The 19,349-nt window shown below is 48.0% G+C and overlaps 6 protein-coding genes across 6 annotated transcripts; 1 reads left to right on the forward strand and 5 right to left on the reverse strand.

Moving 5' to 3' along the window:
- Positions 1-466: 466 nt before the first annotated feature.
- On the forward strand, positions 467-762 carry RhiXN_08631 (F-box-like domain protein; the record flags this gene model as incomplete). Its single annotated transcript, XM_043328447.1, has 2 exons — positions 467-606; positions 663-762. The coding sequence occupies 2 exons, from the start codon at positions 467-469 to the stop codon at positions 760-762; spliced, it is 240 nt and encodes a 79-aa protein (XP_043183832.1).
- Positions 763-4,899: 4,137 nt separating this feature from the next.
- RhiXN_08632 (ribosomal protein L14) lies at positions 4,900-5,779 on the reverse strand (the record flags this gene model as incomplete). Its single annotated transcript, XM_043328448.1, has 5 exons — positions 4,900-4,978; positions 5,027-5,147; positions 5,201-5,303; positions 5,449-5,559; positions 5,774-5,779. 5 exons carry the CDS (start codon positions 5,777-5,779, stop codon positions 4,900-4,902), a joined length of 420 nt encoding a protein of 139 aa, XP_043183833.1.
- A 3,543-nt stretch (positions 5,780-9,322) lies between these two features.
- On the reverse strand, positions 9,323-10,986 carry RhiXN_08633 (uncharacterized protein; the record flags this gene model as incomplete). Its single annotated transcript, XM_043328449.1, has 5 exons — positions 9,323-9,547; positions 9,661-10,006; positions 10,058-10,173; positions 10,227-10,669; positions 10,722-10,986. The coding sequence occupies 5 exons, from the start codon at positions 10,984-10,986 to the stop codon at positions 9,323-9,325; spliced, it is 1,395 nt and encodes a 464-aa protein (XP_043183834.1).
- Positions 10,987-11,188: 202 nt separating this feature from the next.
- RhiXN_08634 (uncharacterized protein) lies at positions 11,189-11,732 on the reverse strand (the record flags this gene model as incomplete). Its single annotated transcript, XM_043328450.1, has 2 exons — positions 11,189-11,389; positions 11,457-11,732. The coding sequence occupies 2 exons, from the start codon at positions 11,730-11,732 to the stop codon at positions 11,189-11,191; spliced, it is 477 nt and encodes a 158-aa protein (XP_043183835.1).
- Positions 11,733-11,862: 130 nt separating this feature from the next.
- RhiXN_08635 (uncharacterized protein) lies at positions 11,863-16,106 on the reverse strand (the record flags this gene model as incomplete). The annotated part of the gene is made up of 9 exons (XM_043328451.1): positions 11,863-12,023; positions 12,076-12,226; positions 12,273-12,430; positions 12,510-12,578; positions 12,631-13,063; positions 13,146-13,762; positions 15,708-15,810; positions 15,888-15,968; positions 16,059-16,106. 9 exons carry the CDS (start codon positions 16,104-16,106, stop codon positions 11,863-11,865), a joined length of 1,821 nt encoding a protein of 606 aa, XP_043183836.1.
- A 264-nt stretch (positions 16,107-16,370) lies between these two features.
- RhiXN_08636 (uncharacterized protein) lies at positions 16,371-18,171 on the reverse strand (the record flags this gene model as incomplete). The annotated part of the gene is made up of 4 exons (XM_043328452.1): positions 16,371-16,581; positions 17,001-17,663; positions 17,713-17,969; positions 18,031-18,171. 4 exons carry the CDS (start codon positions 18,169-18,171, stop codon positions 16,371-16,373), a joined length of 1,272 nt encoding a protein of 423 aa, XP_043183837.1.
- Positions 18,172-19,349: the final 1,178 nt, after the last annotated feature.

The raw sequence follows: 19,349 nt of genomic DNA on the forward strand, positions 1-19,349 counted from the left end.
TTTCAATGTACAATCATATCAGGTAAGCTGATGCACCGTTTAGATGTCATTTATTCTAAAACTCTGCTCCTCAGTAATGTTGATTTTACGGTGCTGGGTACTTTATGACAAAAAGTGAGACGCTTTGTACCGTAGGCTATCTCCGCCCTGATATATTTGACATAGGCTAGTAGTTTGGTAGGTTGGGCCAATTTAGCTAGAGAAGCTGTTGCTATATCCTCTACCTGAAGGACGCTTTGCGTACTCCAAGTTGGGGCCGCTACTTATGGTGTTGTTGTTGTCAAGTTTTTACTGGATGTAAGCATATTCATTATTCACCGGCTCGAGAGAATTTTAAACCTCGATGGACCAAAGAGGTCTACGTTTCTAGATAATCCTCGTAAGTCCGGACCCTTCCTATCCCCATATACCACCCACGAGGTTGATTATCTCCAAAGTCCCCAGCGTATTTTCTGGGTGCATCGTAATGGTAGCAGGCAATGTATGGATACTATACATAGTCCCGGTGATGTTTGAATCGGTCTTGTTCCTCTTAACAGTGGCCAGGATTTATGTGCTAAGCAAGGAATTTGGATCGACGCCCCTGATGCAGACACTGGCTCAGAAGTGAGTGCTTACTATAGTGACATCACGTAATACAAAATGCTCTTTCCTCTCCACAGCGGAATATCGTACTTTGCGGCTCTTGTTGGAATCATGATTCTTGCATGTGTTGCGGGGGTAATCCCCCCTTTGAAGATCGCTGCCAATGGTTCTGGGTAAGCATTTCAGAAGTAGAGCACCCAGACAGATCCTAACAAATAACTACACGACCCAGAGTACTTAGTGCTGTCGCAAGCGTAGTGTGTAGCCGTATGGTCTTTTCACTCTATCAAACTACCAGCAATCACACGAACCAAGGACAAGAAACCACGTGCACAAGCGGGCGTAGTGGAAATAAGGAGGATATAACGACTCGGTTTGCAATCCCATTAAAGTCGGTTGCTAGTTCTAGTATACCCAGCAGTGGCGGCAGTGGGCTTGAGCAGGTTTAATTGTTAGATATCTGATCTATATGCGTACGAGTAGCGAACACATTTTTAAAACCCAGGCGACCAACGATTTAGCGTTGAAAATTCATCGGGGATAAGAGAGCGGGTGACCTGGAGGCCTAGACAGAAGAATCTTAATCTTTTGGATTCAGCCCAGTATCCTACAGGAAGTAATGGGAGAGAGTATAAATATCCTTAATGAGGAAATCCCTTACGCACCTTTAACTCTAAGCTCCAGTGAGCCGTGGACTGCGGAAAATGTTATGAAATACTTATCTTCTGGATTCGACAATGGAGCGCCTCCATAGCTTAGAACAAATGGCTCTAGCGGACATGGAATTGCGCAATCAAGTGCGCGGAGAATGTAACAAATAGGTTTCTAATTTTAGAAGCTATTTGACAACGCCTCTTTGGCACGCTAGTATTTGTCGCTTTGAGTATTGGTACAAAAACGAAGTATAGAGCATTGTTATCTCAATCACCATACGGTTATAATGAGAATTCAGCCTAAATTTCAATGGTCCTTGCTCTGTATGCATGGTCTAACCGGACCACCAAGTATTGTCGAAGTCTTGCGGGGTAATTATTCAATGATTCATTATTTTAGCGTTAGGTTCAGTGAACTAATTTGATACAGCCAATTTGACACAACTGAGTGTCAAGTGAGGTACGTAATTACGATTGGGTATCTCCCCCACGGTGCTGCACTTCACTGATCCCTCTTGATCGGAAATAATAAAGTAGTATGAGAAACTCTGGGTTGGAGTATAAATGTTACCCGTCTTGTGGCATGAATTCAGCGTCGGGATCTCGGCGCCAGCATTGCATCACACCCGCAAAATGACAGAGATCATCAGCGTGCCAATATTAAGGCTTTGGGCAGGTTATTGCTGATTCGCTTAGGTCGGGTGGAAGTCGAGACATGGCACCAGAGAAATTTGAGAATGCCTTAAATCTTATCTGATAGGTTTTATATTTCATAATTGAATATGCACTACAGCTATGTGTATACGACAAAGCAAAGCAAAAAAGCAATGATTATGAGCAAGAAAAGAGAATTTACGCACGCGTACGTACGGACTAATAGGGGTTCATAACGCTGCCCTGTAGGCTCAGCATTGCCTTCAATACGGAGGATATATGAAAATCTGGGCCTGGTGATTCAGAATCTGTGCTACATAATTGACTTTAAATCCAATGGCATATATATTTGAATAGCTGCGTACGGTTACAGTCTACAAGAGACGATTCCACATAGCATTACTGGTACACGCAATGTAGATCAACACAACACGCCAATCAAATTAATGATAAAATGAGAACAAAAGTATATGAACAAATACTTGTAGCCTATACGAAGACACAGTATGAACCAGAGCCAAACCTCCCAGAGAGGTCCTGGCCAACAGGTTGGTCAACCTTGGGGACGGAGGCAGGAGAGTAGGTGTATATTGAGGAATGCATTTAGTTAAGGCTGTACGAGAGGCTCAAATTCGGAGTGCTGGTAAAAGTAGGAACGCAGCAGCTACCGAGCACCGAAATATGCATCTGAGGCATGTTATATACTCCTTGAGCGTTTTTGTTCATGAATGTGGCATGCAAATGAAGAGCATTTAACTATACGCAGTTATTCCCCGTGGCAAATGGATAGCAAATATGTGTCCCAAAATGAGGATATAATTGGTAGGGAGTAATGTTAGGTCCCAGTGGACAAGTATGGTTACTTGGAAATCACGTCCACGAGGGAGACTAACCGGCCAAATAACAAGTGCGTACCGAACGCTTCGCACGGGATGGGACTGATAGCGGGCGCGCTCTCAACAGTGTAATTAATAGCGGTAAATGTATTGATAGCGGAATAACTAAAGATAAAAGAAAGACAGACGGAAAACTAAACTAAATGAGTGGGTGAAAACAGAGACGACGGCAACGGTACTCCTCACCTCAGTCGCGCTTAGCTAATGGTTGCGACGACTGAGGGTTGGCTACAAAAAGAAACGCTTTCATACTAAGGAGAGGAAAGGCGAGGCACGAACAGGGAAAAATCCAATTATAAAGGACATATATGCGCTATAAGCGCCGGCTCCGACGATTAAGCGTCCATCCTTCGCAGTACACCCGTCCTTCGGCCGGGTGTTACATTATAAGCGCTTTGATAAGTTCACATGTGATATAGCCATCTGTCAAAAAACCTTCTCTGAAAAAACATCAGGACAGGGTTGTGAAGCGAGGCCCCAATCGTTTTGCCATACTTCGTGTCAACCCGTTGGTGGTGGTGGTGGTGGAAATACAATTCGCTGTCGCAGGTCTAGGCTTCTTCCTTGGTTTTCGCTCTAGTGCACTATCGATCCTGGAGTTCGGTAGGCACCAAGCGGCCCAAACTGTGCCTATCAATATTCATGTTCTAGAACCAATATATTACAAACCAGCTGGCCAAGGCTCTATCACGCTTGTTTAACAAGTCCATATAAGCGATCGCTTCGCCACTTTTAAAGAATTAAGTCGAATTGACGTTCCAAGCAATCTATTACTGACAAGCGGGAAAGTGAAAACCGTCTGTACAGCCCGCCCTGCGTTCGACGGAACGCATGAAGAACAGGCTTCGTTTAATCAATAACGATCATTCGCAGTCCACGACACCCCTTTCTGAGACTGAACAATGCATTTATGGAGTGTGAGTTCCTTTCGTTTCAGAAATAAATTGCTTTTTTTGGCAGCTAACAACGGAAGACACTCAAGATGCAGACGTGCCAGATAAAGTATATGGCGGGAGCTTTACATTAAAATTCTAATCCTAACCAAATTATACAAGGTCATCTTTTGGGAGCCTGGTAGAGTCATATACACTCTCAAAGTCATAAAATTCTATAGTGAAGAAAACAACTCTTAAAAGTACTCCGAAAAGTATCACTAAAGCAGAAAGTTTTATATTTTGCCCAAGAGAATGATACTACAAATGCTAGTACATACAACCACAAGCTGCCAACCCATATGAGAAAAACGGGAGAAAATAGAACGAATAAGTTTGAACGAAGATGCTATGTTTTATAAGATGACACAATATGAGCCACTGCCTGCTCTATTAGACAGTTCCTGGTCGACTGGCTGCTCCTCCGCCGAGGGGGCTGAAGCAAAAGAGTAGATGTAGATGGGTGTGGAATCCATTTGTTCAAGTTTATACAAGATTCAAATTAATGGTACGAGTCGAGGAGATGGGAGAGTGTCTATCAGTGTTGTATTTATACGTGCCCTGCTTGGGCCACTATTATCCTAGGTCAATGAGAATTCATAGGTAAATAGACCTCTCAAATAAGCACGATCAATAAGGAACCGTAATAGTAACCCCACGAAGGTTACAACGGACAATAGCGGTGAACCCGACATTCGTCATATCCGATTAAGAGCTCTGTCTCGAGCCTCATATCCAACCAGACATGGTCATGGTTTCCCAACTTGTGACTTCACTCTCTCATTGCCCTAGACCGCTCAATGCACGCACAATAGCCAGGTAAGAGCGACTCATCAGGTCAATAATATCTGATATGGGACAAATCCCATGGACAATTGGAACGCTGAAGAAAGGGAGCGGCCTATACTCGGCCCCTGATTCCAGTATAGGAGATTTTCCGGATAACAGCAGACACAAACAAAAGATGAGTTCAATTCTGGGATCAAACCTGTGTCAACGTGGTCGTCTCCTTTGTCCTGTCTGGTCAAGCAAGCAGGTGCAGAATAAGCGACGCCGAGATTTTCGTCACGTGACTCGCGATTTCCATAATGTTTACCGTTTTTGCTCGCCATATGCATAAAAATCAATTCATACAGAGGTAAAGGAAATGAGGGCATGCACGAAAGCGAAAGAATATATCTACGCCGATTTTTTAGCCTTGGCCAAGGATTTCCTGGCTGCATCACGGCGCTGCTTCTTGTAGACAAGGACAGAGAAGCTGAAGCCAAGTTAGGTAGTGGGGCAGGGCAAGTCTGAGAAAACGTACCGCTCAAAATCGTTGAGTGACCTCCTCTTAGAGACCGATGCGCGCTTCTTGGCCCATGAAGATGCGTCCCACTTAGCAACAATGTCGGCTTTTTCAACGTACTTCTTTACAGCACCAGAGCCTATTATTATTATAAGGAATGGTTTGATTACTCGAACACAATAAATTACGCACCAGCACCACGAGGGAGGCCCTTGACGGTAAAGGGAGTGAGGACGAGGTGGCGGTATTGGAACGCCTGACGAGGAACACCGGAGGTGGGGCCGTCGATAATTGCCTATGAGAATTAGGATTAGAATCGGTTTCTTGAATGCCAAAAATCGAATTTTGTGCAGCCTAATTTCCCTCCCAATAATGCATAATTCCAACCAGTGCCCTGTCTGCTATACACAGCTCTCCACGTAATATAGTTTTAAACTCACCCGGTTGTGATCAATAATCTCGACAACAGTGGCAATCTTGCCCTCAGATGGGCCACTCGTAACGAGCACAACACGTCCAACCTCAACAAAGCGCTTGAAAGTAGATGGGGCCTATTTTTCCGTTGCGTTAGTGTATTGATTTAAAGGCTGAATCAGCTGGCGAGGAAAGTCGGGTAGTATTTGGGTAGCGCAAGGATAATCCAAATTTTGTCCATCCACCCAAAGTTCTCTCATCCTTTCCTAGCCACTAAACCCATTCGTTTTTCTCGCCTCTCCAGCATTTTCTAACATCCTCAGCAAATAATTCACCATGCATTCAACTCACCGGCATATTTCCCTTGAGTCGAGTGAGTCTTGAGGAGCGTTGATGACAGTGGCGGATAGTAAACGGAAAGGGTTTGTTCCGGCTGTTTGATTCCGGTAACTCATTACACATGTTGCCTTATTTGTCTTTTTAAACCTGCTCAGTGTATTTCACGAACGCTTTTGGTCAGCATGCCACTATAAATGTATCTTTGAGCAGACATGCCCAATCAACTAGCCTATAAGTATGGAAAACTTGAACTCCTATCTTACTCTCAACGTTGTATTTATCTCAGAGAGTGGACTTATGGGACGCCAATGTAGTGTCCCTTGCAAGTAAGATCGACAAATTCCACTCAGTACTGTCTTACATGCAGATTGAATGGCACTTAGAAGTCAATGTTAGTGACGTCTACTATTATGGCCTTAGCTACGAAGCTCCGGTACCAAGGTACCAGCAGAAATCATTGCTCGGGTGGACCGTACTTGACGACAGCTATAGTAAACTAAGAGCTTCCCGACGGTTTGTCGAAGTAGAAAGCAGAAACGAAAGTACCGCCTGAACGGGCCGCGCAGCTTTGGCTGCAACTGACGTACGTTATTAATCGGAGCTCACAAACCCATAAATTTATCCACAGTATATCCTCTATAATCTATAGGTCACTTAGAAGCACGAAGGAGGTGGGGTGACAGACGAATTGTACGTGGCTTATAGTGAGTTCACGGCAGGCAGGACGGAAAATGAAAGCTAATAAGCCAGACACACGATACGACCATAGTCGATGGTCAACAAACGACCATCACACGATCGTGCCACCAACTCCGTCTCCCCGGACCTCCATCTTGAGTCACGTTCCTCTACAGACTCAACGTCGTTCCTTCAGTCATTCTGTTCGGTAGTTATACTCCGTTATTCCACAAAACAGTGTTCACAAGACAAGAAGTACTCTTACTTTTCTCATCGCTCAGCCGCGTATAGAGCCCTTCCTAATTTCTATGCTTCATGGATTCACTAAACCATAATGTTGGCTATCAAAATCTCATCAATTGACATACTTGGATCCCCTAATACTTACTCATGATAGTGAGCCGGGTTTCATGCTTTTCGTACGAAGTTCGACTAAACTTGCCCTTCATTGTAAGGCCGAACTAGTAATCGAGTCTGAATCTTCGCGGCCTAGGTGTTCCGAATTGAAGCTGTATACCCGGCCTTGCCACGTTGACTCACGTGAAGGCTGTTTACGGTCTCGGTCTGGCTCATACTCTCAAAGCAGCAGGAGGTCGGCCCCAGTCAGTGTACCTAAGAAGAGTACCTCGGGTACTCGGCGACCTAACTTTAGTGAGTCGTCCCCAGGTGGTGTGGGTTCGAACTTGTGTTACACAAACACAACCCCCAAATATTAGAAGCAGTCCTATGATGAATCGAACAGATCAAGTAACGGGACATCCGGTCTGTATTAACAGTCGTCCCATTAAGTCGCACAGCAACCAAAGCGAGGCCTCCTTCTATTCACACTTTGCCTGGTGTATGCCGTCGACTCCTAGATCTCTTTTGACTTAGTTCCTGTGGTGCCTCTGTAGGTAGGGTCCATTGGTTAACTCATACGCTTCTGAAAGGAAGAGTATGTGTACATAACGGTTATGTATGTTCCAGCGAAGACTTATATACACATATAGCGCGGAATTCGCCGTAGTTCTGGGATCTGCAAAAAAGAGGTATGTATGTGGGCCGCACTGAATCTAAAGTTTGTCATAGAAGCTTTGGAGTTTAATGGGCCTTGGTCGGAACACGTCGTTGGTTGGTCGAAGCTCCTGATTAATTGGTGCATGGCTTACAGGGTCTATGAAAGTTTTACCCGGAGGACTCCCTAAGCAGAATTTACCCTGACAAGTAGAACCGTCCATGTGTTTGTCCCCTGGCTGCCAAATTCTGGGTGGCTCACCCGTCACGGACACGAGAACGGCCATAGGTATGTTATGTAGTCATGTTTATACTTATTTTGACCGAGCCTTTTCTACATTTATCTGGAGAGTTTGTTCACAAAAGTGCAGTTGAACTGGAAATGGGAACTGGAGCAGCTAGAACTCAGAATGCGTCATTAATTCAGATATATAAAGCTCAGTGATTTGAGATCGAGTCGAAGCGGAATTACCTTACCCGCCAATCAAATCAGGCCATTGTGCATATAGAACCGGAAGAAGCCGTGTCGATCAGCTCAAGTTAATAACCGGGCCGTAGCCGCCAATCGGGTATTCCCCCTGAAAGTTTCGCGCCCCATAACGTGCGCGTGTCCTCATTACAGGCACCAAGAAAGGATAGTGTACATCGAGGGCGGTTTAAGTCCACTACAAAACGCGCATCGGCGGACTTAACGTGATACTCTGGCCATATATTATGCAATCTGTATTCGGTAAGAATTAGTTAATGTGAGAAGGGGCATGTAGATTGATAAGTTATCATTCTAAGGATACATCTCAACTAACAGGGAATATTAGATCTTAGATCTTGTATAAACGAGTCATGGCAAGCCTCCCTCATGGATTCGATAAACGCCGCGTGAGATCAGCGAATCGTGATCCCGAATCCCAGTTAAAGATTGAATCGTTGATTCACGCAGGAGGAATCCTCGGTCATGTCGGCGACATGATTTGTGGGAACCAAGTATTGCCAGAGAGATATCGTTTGACCATATGCTCCCCAACGAAGAGCAAGTCCATACCTGTCTCGGAAGAACCACAAATCAGCACGTCGTGTACATCCCGGGCTACTTACCCGATACGGTAGCCCCCTATTACATGCCTATTCTATTAGTGGTTGAGCATGAGGTAAGGCTGCCCGGGATCCCATGCCATCGGCTGTGGTTTGGAGGAATGTAAAGCTTAGATCACTTCTGTTTTCCTTGAGGACGATTGGCAAGAGGCGGGGAACATCAGTAATGGTAGGTTATGGAAGCGGCTATCTTGCTGTATTGCTGTGCACGTAGAGGTAAATCTCGTTAAATTACCAAAACACGGCTAGGATTTTCCTGTGGAGATTCAAACCAAAATGTAAAAGTGGTGTTTAGTGCCGCAACTCAATTTTGAGATTTAGATGGTCGGATAATTGAAGTCTGAGGGATTTGGAGAGGGATCGATCGGTGGACAAAGTGGAGACAAGTGGCGCAATGATTGGGAAAAATGGGGCGAGGGTGTTGTTACAGCGAAACCCGGATTTGTTTAATAGGTCGCACGTGGACTTTGAAGCGAGGGTCATTGTTGTCCAGCTAACATTACAAGTGGAGGCAAGCCTTGTATTCTCGGGCCTTCAAAGCATGGGATTGAACTTGTTTCGCCCAGCGGGTCCAAGCAATAGTCGAAAACGGCTTGATTTGGGGAGACATGAGATATGAACATTTAAGGCGCATTAGGTATCACCCCAGTCAACGATTCTGGGGAAGAGACAAAATAAGACAGGAGTGGTGGTCCTCGAGCCTGCCCGTAACGTAGGACCTGTCCATCCATTCGATGGTTCTTTTCATCGCCTAGAAGATATAAAAAAAGGAGAAAAAAACAAGCGCAGCCCACGAATAAGCTATTTCAGGAGGGTGTTATCTGCGGGGGCCTGACCGATTTGACCTCTGCGCCTGAATTGTTGTTGGTAACCGTTGCTGTTATTGCCCCGATCTTTCGCGGGGACAGTGAGCGGAGCTCCACTGGTGGGGTCGGTCATCCGATCAAGCAAAGAGAACTTGCGAGGTGTACCCGCCGAGGCCGTAAGGAACGAAAATCCAGTTGTCGGGGTTTGCTCGACATCATCCTGCAAAATCCAACCAGTTGTTTCCGATCGTCATGTCAGGTTATCCAAATCGAGGGATTAAAAAAATGAAACAATAATTAGTCTAGGTAAGCAGCCACAATCAAACCACGTACGTCTGTAGTGGCGTCGGCAACCTCAGTATTGATATTCACAGAAGGGCGACTCCCTTGGCCTGTAGGCGAATGGGCCTGCCCGGCCGTTTGTCCGCGATTTCCGGCGCCCCGCGGGAACTCTGTTGGAGACAGAGGGCGTGGAGGAAGGCCTTCAGGAGTAGGGAGCAACACACGAGGCGGTCGAGCAAAAGGCCGATCTCCTGCGTTTCGATAGGTTCGGTTCGTCAATTGAGAGGAAGTGTGGGGGAAGGTCGCGCTGAGACTCTTGCTCGGGTTTGTCCCATGCGCGCATGCCACCACCGCCTCGACCAGGGTTTTCATCCCCGGGCCTGTAGGAATCAACAAACTACGCCAAGGGGTGAGCATTCTTAGATTCATTTATGAATAGAAGACTGACTCTTGGGGACTTTTCGGAATTGTTACGGCCGCCGTTCCTGTAATTGTCAGACCTATTCCGATCTCTCTTGAAAGAGTTAGCATCTGGTCGCGAATCCCGTGCCGTCCGGCATGTCTCTGCACGCTCCAGTTAGAAAAATCGGCATGTATCTCAATGATGGCGTACACACCTGGGGATGGGTGTTATCGCGCAAAGAAGCTTCATCCATCCGTGAGACGATGTGGGAGCTTTGGGAGCCTTCCGAGCCCTGACGGCCATCATTAACGTCTTCTGGCGAGGATCGCTCGTTGGTCTCGGGTAATACAGTGTTGTCTGGAACATTGGCTGGTCCGAACACACCGGGCGGGCCGCTGGGAATCAGAAATCCTGAACTTGTCTCACTTTCTCTTGCATTATTCGAGTCTGACGCCTGGCCGAACCGAGACTTTGGACGGGACTTGAGCTGTGGATTGGCCTGGTTGATCTGACTAGCAATATCTCGTACGCGGTTCATAGCAGCTTCAATGTTCACAGACTGGCTAACAACCGCTGGTGTAGGAAGTTTAGAAAAGCTGCTGACCGGAGAGTGCACTTTAGGTCGGTGTTCTGGGGAATGGTGGGGTACCTTGCGAGCTACAGTTTGCTGATCAGAAGCATTCAACTTTGTCTCCTTTGCTAAACTCACGCAAATCTTCTTCCCGACGGTTGAACAATTGAGTCGTCCTCGTCCCACCCTCAACACGTTGGCGCTTGCCCCCTTCAACGGCCTCCACCTCCATGTTATCCGCATCAGTTGAGGGGTGCCACGAATCCCTAGTGTTGATACGAGGACGGTAGGAATGAGAGGATTCCCTGCGCTCCTGAGATCGTTCACGACGGCGGTGGAAGCCAGCCCAACCAGACAACTGCTCTTCAGGTGCTGAGCCTGGGGGCGCCGAATCAAGCTCCATCTGGGCAGGAGGGGATCGGACCGAGCTCGGGGCAGAGGTGGAGGGGCTTCACGAGGCGTCCATTGGCGGTCATCCGGTTCATACGGTCGCGTCATCACGCATCGGACGGCGTTTGTTGTAGTTTGACCGCGGCTCTGTCTCAGGTTTATCGAATCGGGACGACCCGGTTGCCCGTCTACGCGAACGACCATCATCACGAGACTCAGTACTCGGTATCGGACACAACCTCTCTCTGGCCTCGACGGGTATCCTGTTCTATATTTCGGCCGTCTCGTAATTCTTCATGTGGGTTCGGTGCTTCAATCTCATGATCCCAGGCACGCGAGGGACGATCAACAAATTGGCCATCTCTAGTATAATGGCGGGGGTAGGCCTCACGGGCAGGGGAAAGTGGTTCATGTCGCTGTATTCTGTCGAGGAATAAATTCGGGTCGGGGCAAGCGCCTCGGCATCGTGAGCTGCAATGCGACGGGTGTGAGGGCTGGGTGGACTTCATAGGCATGGGACACTGGCTCCTCCAGACGCAAGCCGCGAGAGTAAGGCTCGCGTTGCTCGCGTTGCTCGCGTTGCTCTCGATGCTCTTTTGGTGGGTATCGATCGAGATCCCGCGGGCGGAAATTGGGGTCCCGAGGCTCGGGGACGTCCTGCTGTGGAAACTCGTGTGGCCTGCCAGAGTATCCAGGAGGGTTAACATTGGACAGGGGCCTCTCGCGAATAAGTCGGGGTGAAATAGGGCGCGGGGCCATGAAGTCTTCCTGGGTATAGAGGGTCTACGCCCATGTCGTCGACTGTGGTTCGCTTGGTGCATATTGGTGCGTATGTTTCGCTCTGGAAGGGGCGAAATTGAGCTGTGCTCCACGGGCCCAGCTTCAGGGGCTAAAGCCATCGAATCGCGATCTCCTCCATCATTCGCTCCCTGGTATCTCCATTACGAGGTCGGTGATGCGCAGAAGTTACATCGCGAGGGTGAATAAAGTCACGGCGTGGTGATAGTGCGACGTCGTTACGAAGAGGAGGGGATAACCCAGTTCGTTCTCCTGGAGTTCAACCCGAGAGACCTGAAGGTTAGTCGAACGGGAAGAATGAGACCGACGATTGTCAGGCCTCCGCTATACCGTGCTCCCATAAAACCAGTGGGTGCAGGGAACCCTTCATCCTCAGCGCGTGGCGGAAAATTAGCATCACGAGGAACAACTCCGGAGCTGGACAAAATGTGATCCTGGGTTTGGAACTCTTGCATCTCTTGCACGGAAGTCCTCGCGAAGGTCAGAGTAATCCCCGCCTACCTGGCGCAGGTCGGCTCTGGGTATCTTTTTCTCCTCATCGGCAGGCCTCATCGAGTGGGTGTCTCTAGAAAATCGATTGTCACTCGCACGTTCAAACGGAGGTCGATCATGACCCCGGGCATCCTCGCGTTCCCGAGGTGATAATGATCGACGGACATCTGTGATCATCCGGCACGGTGAAAAAGTGAGTGAATGTCAGAAGAAGGTCGACAACCAAAAAAAGTAAAAGGGACCCACGTTGGTTGATAATCATTGCGTCAGAACGCATGGCAGTCATTTTGCGAGGAGGAGAAATACTTCTGTTCCCTATTCAGAAAGTTTAGGCCGGACAAAACTTAACTAGTTGACAATCACGCACTTGACCCACGTTGAGGAGGGCTGTCATGATTGTCAGGAGGGGGCGAATAATGATCCATTCTTCCACTGTTACGGGCCATGTCACGTTCTCGAGCGTTGTTTCTACCGCGTGGCTCCCATCCTGAATCACGCGATCGACCAAGGCGGCTATCTTGCGGGTCGCTTGAAACGCCGAGGTCCGAGTCGGTACGTTGTTGTTTGCTAGACTTTGCGAGCCCACGAGCAGGGCTTTGACCACGACGCGGAATGAGCATTGACGAAGGACTCAAAGCACGTGCAGGTGGAGGTTGTTGGATAGAACCGGACCTCTGACGGGAGGGTTTCGGCGACCGCTGCCGGGGAGCTGGAGAAGAACGTCTTGGAGGAGGCGACCTATCGCGTGTAGACGATCTGTGGTGATCAGATACCGAACGTTCCGGCCATTCAGCGGGACCCTAAGTGACAAGGAGGTCCAAAGTGATGTGAGAAACAGTGAGGCCGTGGGGTCGCGTAAATCCGTATGCGAACCGTTCTCACCGGCGGGGGGTTGCGAGCTGACTGCGAGCGATCAGATGCGCTTGGTGGCGCATCACCTGGCCAATTAAATTTGTCCAATCCAGCATCATCTCGAGTCGGGCGCTTGAGTTGCGAGCACCGGAACTCGGTATTGTAATAGTACACAATCGTTTCAGTTCGACGTACTTCCCATGGTCTAGGCAAGTCGTCGAGAGCTCCAGATGGTGAGTGAGTTCGCACATAGGGACGGGACATTGAGGACGCCTTGATCGTTTCTCGGGACCGCCTATGAGAAGACACCGACTGGGGCTTAGGGGGAAGGTGAGAAAGACCAAGAGGATGTGAATGAGCCATCGGCGCTTGGCTTTTGATAGATATTGCAGCGTATTCAAAGTCATCTTCATGTGCTAAAGGAATAGGCGCCGTTTCTTCACCTATATTTTCGTCTACTGCCGCAAGGCATGGGATTTCATCTTCATCACCTAGAGAAACAACGTCAACCGCATCACCCCAGTCGAGTTCTTCTTCTTCTTGTCCGAAAGACGTCATTCGTTCTTCACAGTATCCTTCAAGACGTACGGTCCAGTCGATGAGTCTCGAGGCCGAGGTAAGGAACAAACGCAGCCACGAAACCGGCGCTAGACCAAATAAACGTAAGCCGTGGAATTGTCATCACGTGACACTCGATATGCACGTCCTCGAGCCAGATACAATGAGGCGTGGGTTCTGGGCCAAGTGCAAACTATGGTGCGGGTAGCACAAAAACTGGACTAATTTCTCATATGAAAACATTTCCCGTTCATTGGCTTCATATAAAAGTTATATATTTGTTAACCACTCGAGGTCTGTTTCAACCTTGACCAGCTATCGTCAGACTCACAAACACATGTGTGCATATAATTTGCAGCCAAGTATATCCGGCCGATCATAATGTTTGATTTCATTATCAATTACTACTAGCCCACTGGATACATCGCCAGCGCCCGATCACGAGTTTATTGATCCTCGGGGGAATAGCATGGCCGTGTAATGTAATTACTAGGAGAAATTCGCAAAAGCTTTTCGAGGCTCACCCTACAATCTAGTACTATACTCAACTTGAACGCCATCTGAACGGGAAAATGCGGGAGATCACCTGGGTACATCCGGAGCAAGGACCGTCCGGGGAGGGAGATCTAATACAGCCCCGTTTTATGGAATTGTTTCTCCGAGACATTCTATTTGTGTTGCTAGATTGGCCGTCTATACATGCTTCTCGTACCTGGATATGTTTTATTCTACTCTCCAGCAAGAGTATGGTAGCATACCAATTTCAGCTGATGTTAGTCCACTCCAAACACTCCTTCATCACTTGAGTTGACTGGGGTGCGTACTCCTTTATACAGATCCAGAGTATAGCACGATCGTGGCATGTGTGATACATGAATGTGCTCAACCTCGTGGGTATTTACACACAATCTATGGTAACTTCAGTACCTGAACATCATAATATGCAAAGTATTCATTCCCACGAAGAATTACGAGATCATAGGCACAAGCGGCGATATATCGTAATGCAAACTAGTGCATTTAAACTTCCGAAGACCAAGACTTGGCAAGCGTAACGTTCCACAAACACATTTCTAGGGAACGGTATTTTTGGATAAGGACTAGCATCTCATCTCAATGAGGATTCTTTGTTCCATTCGCACCCCAGACGATTTGGTGGCTTCCATTAGTATCAGCAGTGAGACTCTGAGGGACTATAAGATTCCACAGGTCCCCTCTTTCGGGCGCTTCGGATTGAACCGCGAACGCAGCAATACGGTATGCTGATCGATTGTGTAAAAGCGAAAGATCTTATTCATCCTCTGATCTGTGGTAGCCCGAGGTCGAACCCCGGGCGTATATACCCTATCAGTGGCAACCACACCGATTCTAGCCCGATATACCCAACCCAGGTCGTCTCTCATTTGTATGTGACAAGGTTAATTCCGGCTCCGTGACTCGCTTCAGGTTGATATAAATACCCATTGTCAATTGAAATCACTTCCAGGCGTACAGCCACACTAGCTATGGTGTTCGATTTGGTTGATTCTGTTGCTTGCTAGATGCAGCACAATCTGTGGTGGCCACCCACCATATGCATCGTACAACACTTTTCCACTCAGTGGCGCCAAATGAAGTCTGGAAGAAGCGTTTCGGCAATCGAGAAGACAATCCCTGGGCGATCTCTACCGAAGATTAAGTTGTTCTACCCTTTTTGCTCTTATTCTCCCACAAGCTGCTATGTTCTCTGCGCCAAGGGTGAATGTCCTTTTTCAAGTCCGTTACCACCGGCGAACTCAACCATTTATGATCCCGCAGCACGAAGGTTCTTCTTACACTTCCATGTTCTCACATATCTTTGACCTATCCACCTGGTAGCATCCCATCGACGCCTGGTTTCTCGGGCATCCAGTCATACATATTAAACTGGTGGTGTTTATACCCACTAACTCATCCATCAAAAGACTGTCTTGACTGAAACAATGGTACGTTGGAACATGCATGGTATAGGCGCTCAAATCGCGCATGCAATCCGTGTATGTATTATCGACGTACCCAGAAACCGGTTAACGGAACCGAGCATAGGCGACGTAATAAAGAGGCCTTGAGCTGCTCCTCCGCCAAATCCTCTATTAGCTAGATCGTATCGCACTATTTCCTACCAATTCTCGTAGAGCGTAACTTTGTATTATGCGATCAGCAACCATTTCCCAGAACTTTGGTCATTTCGCTTACCAAATTTCTTTGCCAAACCTTTGGTTCCGCCGGCAACGCTTGGTGAGTAGTCATTGAACAGGTGTCATTGTAATAAGCTTTCTACGGTATGAAAATACAAAACGTATGACATTATAATCAATAAAAGCAGATAAATGCGGAGTAAATGCTAGAATACAGCATGTGACACACATTAACAAACACCGTCCGTCCAATCCACCCCTGTCCATCCTTGGACATCGTTCCACGTGGACCATTCGTCGCTCACTGTCAGGCTTGTCCAGAACTCAGCAGCACAGCCTTATGTTCGGAAGGCAGAGTAGGCCGTGTGGTCGCGATTTGGTCATTTCTGGTTGCATCAGAAGATAAAGAAGATTGTGATCAGCTTTCCACCATGGATTACAATGGCCGACCCCGCATTTCCCCAAGAATGAATATGAGTGCACTTATTCCATCCAACAAGCGTCATATGCCCAAACAGGCATTTTCAGGCCCCACGAACGATCAAGGCTCATTGGGTTGACCCTTGACACGTTCTCTAAAGTTGATTACCCATTCGCTTCGGGGTGGGAACAGTCGAACAGTAGATGACGCACCTGGTGTTGCACCTTGACGTGCCTGTCCCGTGCATCTTCTCGCGTAAAACGAACGGCGCAATGAGGGCAGTCGAAATCCAATCGGTCCCCCATCACCCAATCCGGCGGCAAGAGTTCGGCTTTGTCCCGCGGTATTAGTCCGTCTGAAACAGCACGCGCCTACTCGTAAAATTTGTCATAAAAACATTCCGGTTTCGTCAAATGAGACGAGGTAGCAATCGGGAATAGTTAGCTGGTTGCAAAGTACTACCATTATCTGAAATACGTTACCTCTTCTCTTAAATGAACGGTTCGACTGGACGTGGCTGTCAGTTAATATCCAACCTCTTAACGGAATCTACCCACAGGTGCCTCTCCAAGTCTGGACCCCTTCCCGCACTAGTTCGACACTGCAATCCAGTAACGGGTTGATGTAAGAGCACCTGCAATTGGTATGGCGCCATGAGTCAGCATGCATAAATTTTGATATCGTGCGTGTCCCATTTTCTTCACATGGTTGTCCACGCGGGTAACAAGGAAACGGCAACGGAGTACTTACCGCGTGCGTTGGTTCCACTTGATACCGGCAGGCCGATGAACGCGGATTGTCCCTACGGCGTTCTTACCCCGCTCGCTTGTACTGTTCCCGCGCCGGACGGGACCCATGCCCGGTTGCCCGATAGAGGCGCCCTCGAGCGACCGAGAGCGTGTTATCATCGGCGAGTGATGAGTGGAGCCTGCCTTGATCGTGGATTTCGATGCAGACTGATCCTCGCTGACCGTATGTGTCGCGGGTGCCGAACAGGCCGGCGATGTTGACCTTGTATCGCGAATATCACTGAGGGGAGAATCTGCTCCCTCGCTGTCCAGTTGAGAGAGCGCTGTAGCTGGGCTTGTAGCGGAGGGTTGAGGGACATATCCACTCCGATGGAGACTAGCAGGACTACCTGCGTCTGTCGGCGATACTGGAGTTGGTGGATCCCGATAGGCAATGTAATAGCTGAGATGCAGGCATTTGCCCGAAGTGGCCGGGGAAGGAATAGTAAAGCCGCTGTCAGAAACCACTGATGGGCCTACTGCAAGTTGGAGTTCCCGAGGCATGTGGTTTCCTAGATCAGGTGTGCTATATTGAGATGAATCTACTCGGGGCGAGTAAGAATCGATCATCGTCGGGGAGATAGGGGGATGGGATATGGAGTGGATAGTTGGATACGAGACGGGTCTGCAAGACCTTAGCTGGCGAGCAATCTCATAATATGCGTGACACCCACATTTCCTCAGACTGTCTGCCGTTTGCCACTAACTGGGCTTCTGATCTCCCAAAATATCTTTCAGCGTATTCTTCAGCACGCAACTCGGGAATAAACCGGTCGTACTGCGCGTCGGTCGGTAATGCGGTGATTCCGTTTCTTCTAAACCAATTGTCACGTATCCTATGCTCCCAGGCTTGACGTAGCACCTCACGATCGCGTTCGTAGGGCGACTCCGAGTCCACGGTCCCCGACCAACCCGAACCATGAACTGGCATCTATTCATGTAGCAATATGTGCGTAATTAAGGATACCCTCCACATGAAAGAAATAACTTACGTGATATATCGCGTTAGGGTCAAGTGGTATGTCCGCCCAGGGGAGGCCTGCAGACCCCCCAGTGACCGGCCCAGAAAGGTCATGTGAGTAACTGGCTGTGGAGTATTGATTGGTTTCAGAGTTACGGTTACGACCATACATTTCACAGTAGTTGGCGCCGTGCGGCAGAGTGCTCGGGTAGTGACGAGTAGGACATATGAGGCGCCCAAGAGTAAGCACCATTTGAGTAGGTATGTTGCTGTCGATCACTTTGGGACATGTTGGATGATGTAGTCGTCCAGTGCATAGAATTGGTAGCCTGAGGATATATAATGACTTGCGCGGTCATCCAGGCGCACGTAGAATCAACTGGCTAAGCTCAGGTTGTGACAAATCAAAGTAGTGCCGCCCGTGGGTGATGACTGAAGGTCCTTAAATTGACGGATAGCCTCGGAAGAAATCGTGACTTCAAAGGCGGCCTAGCAGAGATGATGAGGAACAGAGATTGTGTCGAAATGGTCCGGGCGACATTTTGAAGCTTTCACTCCATCGCAGGCTGTGCAAAGCCGGCCCTGGGGGTTCATCACGGGAACCGACTGCTTGGTGAGGAACCAAAGTATGGGTCCCTAGGTCTATCAAAGATCGAGTTACAGCTTTCCGCTTGGGACTAGGCTTTTATGAGAAGCAATAGACGTATTCGGAAATCAGGACTATTTGAGCTAATCATATCAAACGTAGGTTTGAAATCGCGACTTAGACACGAGCAAACAACCAGATATTGTCGTAAGTAACAACCAAACATGAAACTCCCCGACTCACATAACAGGTGCGCAAACTTGATGAAATCAGAAGCAGCAATATTAGCCCGAAATGCGGGCTACACAGTGTTCCTATAGATGATCGTCGTTAAATGGGAAAGCTGCAAACCAGCTGGTTGCGAATTTGCGAGGGTATTAGTGTGGCTGTGCAAATCTTCGATCTCATCTTGGGAGTATGGGCTCCAATCTTCAAGCTGGAAGGGTTGAATGTTATACGTGTGACGGTCAGCATTGATGCAATGACACTCATATCCGATCAGATCGCTTGCGAAATCACACTACCTACGGGTGACTTCCCCAGTATGACAGGCTATTCTGACGTATACCCTCAGGTAGATGAATAAAGCGAGATGCTTGAAGCTTCTTTTTGTATTCATTCTCAAGAACATAGGGTAATCACAAGAGCGCTCATCCTGTCTCTTACCGCGGACGGGCCGTGTACTCTAGCAATGAAAGGCAAGGGGGCTTGGATACAGTACGCACGATGTCTGTAATATTAGGGTTTTTACAGATATTCCCAAG

The sequence above is a fragment of the Rhizoctonia solani genome, chromosome 10, assembly GCF_016906535.1.
Source record: "Rhizoctonia solani chromosome 10, complete sequence".
Lineage (NCBI taxonomy): Eukaryota > Fungi > Basidiomycota > Agaricomycetes > Cantharellales > Ceratobasidiaceae > Rhizoctonia > Rhizoctonia solani.